At 38.1% G+C, this 5,373-nt stretch overlaps 1 protein-coding gene and 1 long non-coding RNA gene across 2 annotated transcripts; one reads left to right on the top strand and one right to left on the bottom strand.

Moving 5' to 3' along the window:
- The first annotated feature begins 891 nt into the window (after positions 1–891).
- Positions 892–2,624, top strand: LOC122004215 (gem-associated protein 2-like). The gene is made up of 3 exons (XM_042559137.1): positions 892–936; positions 1,290–1,463; positions 2,208–2,624. The coding sequence occupies exons 1-3, from the start codon at positions 892–894 to the stop codon at positions 2,622–2,624; spliced, it is 636 nt and encodes a 211-aa protein (XP_042415071.1).
- Positions 2,625–3,830: 1,206 nt separating this feature from the next.
- Positions 3,831–4,659, bottom strand: LOC122005458. The gene is made up of 2 exons (XR_006118399.1): positions 4,318–4,659; positions 3,831–3,877 (listed from the first exon to the last, which is right to left on the bottom strand). It is a non-coding gene; the product is annotated as an uncharacterized LOC122005458 (long non-coding RNA).
- Between the last annotated feature and the right edge of the window lie 714 nt (positions 4,660–5,373).

Genomic DNA, 5,373 nt, shown 5'->3' with positions numbered 1-5,373 from the left:
ATGAGCGCCCTTTTTTTGGTTAATAGACACCGATTTTAACATCGGTTTTTAAAATCCGATGTTAATGAACCCAAATAATATTTTAATTTTTCCCCACAAGCCAAAATCTGCACACTGTGAATTCCCTCCAAACCTAAATCTTTATCCCGCCCTTCCTCCGCGCGACATCTCTCTCGCGATAACCTAAACCTCCGACCATCCGACCATCTCTCTCAATCTAAACCTAAACCTCCGACCATCTCTCTCAACCTCATCTCCCTCTTCCCCCCTTCCTAGATCCTCTCCCGATCAGGATCAAGACACGATGAACTTGCTTCTCCGTCCAACCACACCGCATCTCCTCCAACTCCTCCATTTGGTTGAGAAGAGGAGGCCTTGGTAGGCGTACAGCATTCCCACCCGCGCGTCCAGAGCCACCGGCACCACCTCCTCCGCCACCTCTGCGAACAGCGGGCTGAACCGCAGCAGGTACGGCTCCCGCCAGCAGCTGCCGCATCGTCGCCGCGTCTCGTCCCCTGTCCCGGGTCAGCCGCACAGTCTGCATCGGCGCCAACGCCTCCGACACCCGGATCGTCTCCGCATCGATTTTTCGCTCTATAATTCTACTGCCAGATCCTCTGTGATCGGATTCGGTTAAGGGTTTCGGATTGTAGATCGACTGGTTCTACTGCCAGATCGTTTTCATTCAACACAGAGCATGAAAACGATCGGCTTATTTGGGATTTTCTTCAAAATCTTGTTTGCTAAAATGATCTAGTTGGGAAAAATAAAGAGTATAGAAGAAAATGGAATTTTCTTTCTTTGTTCTCGAATAGGGTTTCCGATTTCCATCACATCTGACGGCAGCTATTTTCCATTTGGCATTTCCGTCCATCGCCGGCAGGCAGGATCATGGCCGTCCAAGCCCAGGCGGCCGCCGAAGCGGCGCTTCTCACGGTAAGAGTTGATTCCGTCATTTCAATTTTAAAAGGTTTTCTTGTCTCCCTCAATTACTGCTCTTTTGTGTCATTCCAGAAAATTAAAATACAAGATGCATCTTTGCAAGCTCGATGTTAATTTTAGGAAAAAATTTATTGCACCGACCTATAAGATTTATCTGTTCTTTAAATATATCTTACAATAACTACTAACATTTAACAGTGACTTAAATGGAATGATGAAAAATGGGGCAAATGCTTGTTCCAGTTTTCAAATTTAAGGGGTTTTTTGACGATCTTAGAACACTAAAAGCGTTTTTGAAAGTAGATAAACCTTCTGGTAAAATGAAAGTTTCCTTTTAATCTTGTCAGGAACCGAACCAGTGCCCTTCCATGCCTTTAGGACCCAGGAGTGTGGGCCTATTGGGCATAACTGCTCACCAGAATTCTTTAAGATGGTTGATATGGACCACCATGGGGCTTTTTGATTCTTCTTACTCCTCCCTTCTGGAATTGCAAGCCATGATCCGAAAATTTATTCAACTAGTCTGTTAGTCTGGTTTTGAAATAGGAAGTAGGAGCAGTTTACTGAAAAAAACATTCTCACTTTCACCTCATTACACTCCCCAAATCAGACAGAAAAATTCATGTTCATGTGTTTCCGTCCAATTTAGCTTCCAGTTTTTTTGATAAATTTATGTTTACAAACACTTTTTAAAAATGTTTTTAATCATCCAGCCTTAGAAAATTAAAAGTTTCCTTCTTTCGTATCCTAGTACTATGTAGTCTTGCATTGATCAATATCTGACCCTGTGTTGGTCAGGTGGCAATGCTAGCTGATCTCTTTTGTTATCTTCCCTCTTTGTTCACGAACATGGTATCCATTGATGTTTCTGAACTTTTGCTGAACAATCATTGTTTGGCTAAGGGACAAACATTAGTTATTCAACTTTTTTGCTATGAATTGTGGATGGAAAAAAGGGTGTCTTGATGTTCTGCTGTCTGTAGACAATTTCAATAGCTTTGTAAAATCATGTCAAATATACATTGGCATTTTAAGGATGTAGGTCTTGCGGATGGTTTATGCTGCATTCTAGTGGATGCACCTTGTTGAAATTCTGGATAATTTAATTTGTGTTTTCTTAGTGAAATTCAACTCGCTGCAAAACGTAGTGTTTGTGCAAAATGACGCAAGTTTAAGTTTGGAAACCTTTCTTGACTTTTTTGCATTCAACACTAATGTTGCTAAAGAAGACTAATACTTCTCAATTGAATGACTTTTGCATTCAGGACCTAGTCAATAAAATGCCTGAGGTCCAGCTTGGCCAGAAGAGTGAGTACTTAGAAGAAGATGGAGACAGGGATAGCGATGGGGATGGCAAGGGAGACAAAGATGGAGATTCGGAGGGAGGAGGAGAGGAGCACTCGGAGGAAGACAATGTGGGCCGTGAAAACCCAAATGATGCGAACAGCAATGAAGCTGCAGGAGGTGATGAGGATGATGATGGAGGCAAACCAGATGGGGAAGATGAGAATGAAGGGGAAGAGCCTGAAGATCAGGATCCCAATGACAACAATGAACAAGATGATGACGATGACGACGATGATGATAGTGGTAATGCTGAGGATGAGGGGGAAGAGGAGGAAGAGGATGATGAAGAAGAGGTTGAAGACATAATTCAACCCCCAAAAAAGAGAAAGAAATGAATGATCAAGTTTGACATTTAGCTACTGTTATTCACCTTGCTTTGTTCAGCTGTTTTAAGTCATTAATCTTGGAGAATTATCATGTAATGGACCAGAACAAACTTTGATTTCTGAGAATATACAACCTCATTTTGCTTTCTCAGGTACAGAAGATCTCTAGATAAAGTTATTCCAAAAACAAATCTTATGATCAATGTGGTTGGGATAAAATCTTGGTGATGGCCAGTTAATAAAAAGTGACCATAAAAGGTTGAAATTTGATCCTGGCAGATCAGATGGTTAGAAGATTTGGTTGATTTCCAGTCACTAGTTTTTCTAGCTTTGGAATACTGATCTTGATATGCTATCAATTATTTCAAATATCAGATGAAGGGGGTGGCATACCAAGAAGTGGTCTTCCAAAGATTTTCACATATCTCTATAGCACTGCTAAAAATCCACTCGTGGAAAATGATGAAGGAAGCTCAGATGGAGTAATTATGGTTGGTTATGGTTATGGGCTTCCAATTAGTCGTCTCTATGCTCGCTATTTTGGTGGTGATTTACAAATTATCTCTATGGAAGGATATGGTAAATCCAATTCTTTCTTTATGCAATACTTAATCTCAAGTTCAATTTGTCCTGCTTGAATTCCAATATGGCTCATTCATTGCCTATTATGTTGCCAATACTTATTCGTGATTTACAAACTCGTGCTTGCTATGATTTTTTGATACAAACCGGATGCTATGCTTTTGTTACAATGAATTTTTTTATACAAACCGAATGCTATGCTTTTGTTACAAACCATATACTAGTTGGAGACTAAATGATTGCCTAAGAAGAAAGGAATTAGAGATTAGGAGATGCAGTGAGTAGAGTGGCTGGATAAGCTATCTTAAATGGTAACCTTAGGATTAAAGGATTGATACTCGAATTTAACCTAACCTATTAAGATAAATGGGTAATCAATACTAATCCTTATTTTGATTGTTTAAATGTTGGGCTCCTGTTTCATAGCAAAAGGTTCATTCTGTGACTCTAAACTAAGTTTTTTTTTTATTGTTTAAGTGTATTTTCTGAATTTTGAGAACCAATTTTTTTTTGTACATCTACCATCAAGTATGACCCTACTTAACCAGATATACACTTTTAGACCCCCATCTTCATGCACATGGCTAACTGTAACCCGCGAGGTCTTCTGACTTTGTGTTTTTCAGTTCAGGGTCTACTAGTTTACTTATCTCTTCTGGGTTTTGAAGATACTTTGTGGCCTGTATAACATAGAAGAACAATGAGCCGTGGATATATAGCATGAATCTACTAATATGAATCACAAACTGTTGGATCAAGAAGGATATATCTTGAGACTAGCGAACCCAAAGGGCAAACAATGTTATGTCTTTTCCAACTAATAATCTCCAAAGGGAAGATAATGTTGAAAGAAACTTGTGATTTGCAGCGAGGCTATGGTTTCCTCAGTTCGGATGTGATAAGGTAGCTAAATAGAGGTAATACAACCTTTAACTTACCCTGACTATTGTATGAACTGATTAGAGGGCTTGTTGAGAATTAAGTTTCTAAACTACATGGAAAAAATGATTATCGGAAGTTTGTAGGAAATAAGAACAAATTTGGGTTTATGCCCTCAGTATCTGTTACAAGAAGCTGATGCTGTTTTTGAGTATCAAATATTTTCAAATATGCATCTTACCCAATTTATCAGACACCCTCTTTCCTTGCAATATGGAGGTCTTCCACTGATTATTTCCAGTAAAACTACTCCAAAAGCAAAGATGTTAGCTTGAATTTCCATTTCTTGTTGCTCTCGAGGAACATTATATTCTGGAAGAGAGACTCTGCTGAAGTAACCAACACTTTTCTTAGATTCTGAGAAAATAATTTTCCAGCTCTCAAAATCAACCAACTGCAAAAGAAATGTAAGAGGGTTTTATAATCTTAATCCATTCCGCTAATACAAAGATGTGAAAAAACAGAAACCAAGTTAGCAGCAAAAATCACTGAAGGAATTATCTGGGAAAGATGAAAGCCGCAAAAAAAGATCAGACTTGAGTCATGATTGCTGCAGTTCCACTTGATTAACTCACTGCATATCAACCCACCTTGTGTTTGCCTGCTTCATTGATTGCGTGGTGATGGTGAATTTTATAGCTTTTGCTCCTTATTGTATAATGTTTATTAGCCATGTGTATACAAAGGGCACAGTTGCATTCTTGCTTATGAGATTTGGAAGATGGCATCAGAGGTAGTACAATAAATAGTATATCTCTTCATTTGCTTGTTAACTATGAACATTTTCTTTGTTCTTCTATGCTTCCTTCTATTGTTATCTTACAGCAGCCTTTAAAAACTTAGTATTCTATTTTATTTGATACATGCACACATTTGTTTTAGTTATTTGACATATGGTGGATTTATGTGTTTTTACAGTTTACAAATCTCAAGTACTCCAGAGTTGAAATTGATGAAGTGCGGTTCGAGTGGGTTGAATGCATGCTAGATTACATTTGAGACAGTTGTACCTTGATGTGTTAACAGAATGTTATACTTTGATTTTGATATCTATTAGTTAGCTTTTGATGTAAAAAGAATGTTTGGGTATTTTATGGATATTGTTGTAAGAAGATTATTTATATAATTTGTGAATATGTGTATTTTATGGATATTATTGAATGAAGAATATTTGTATAATTTGTGAATATTTGTGTATTTTTTTTTGTTATTGTCGGTTTTAAAATCAAATCTGTGC

Source organism: Zingiber officinale, chromosome 7B, assembly GCF_018446385.1.
Source record: "Zingiber officinale cultivar Zhangliang chromosome 7B, Zo_v1.1, whole genome shotgun sequence".
Classification (NCBI taxonomy): domain Eukaryota; kingdom Viridiplantae; phylum Streptophyta; class Magnoliopsida; order Zingiberales; family Zingiberaceae; genus Zingiber; species Zingiber officinale.
The sequence above is the reverse complement of the archived record's forward strand: the minus strand, read 5'-3'. Positions and strand labels throughout refer to the sequence as shown.

Bases quoted from the DNA above. Each gene is read 5' to 3' on its own strand.
- LOC122004215 (XM_042559137.1), top strand. From the start codon at position 892: ATGGCCGTCCAAGCCCAGGCGGCCGCCGAAGCGGCGCTTCTCACG. The intron at 937-1,289 runs GTAAGAGTTGAT...TAATCTTGTCAG, and splicing joins CCGAAGCGGCGCTTCTCACG to GAACCGAACCAGTGCCCTTC. The intron at 1,464-2,207 runs GTCTGTTAGTCT...TTTTGCATTCAG, and splicing joins TCCGAAAATTTATTCAACTA to GACCTAGTCAATAAAATGCC.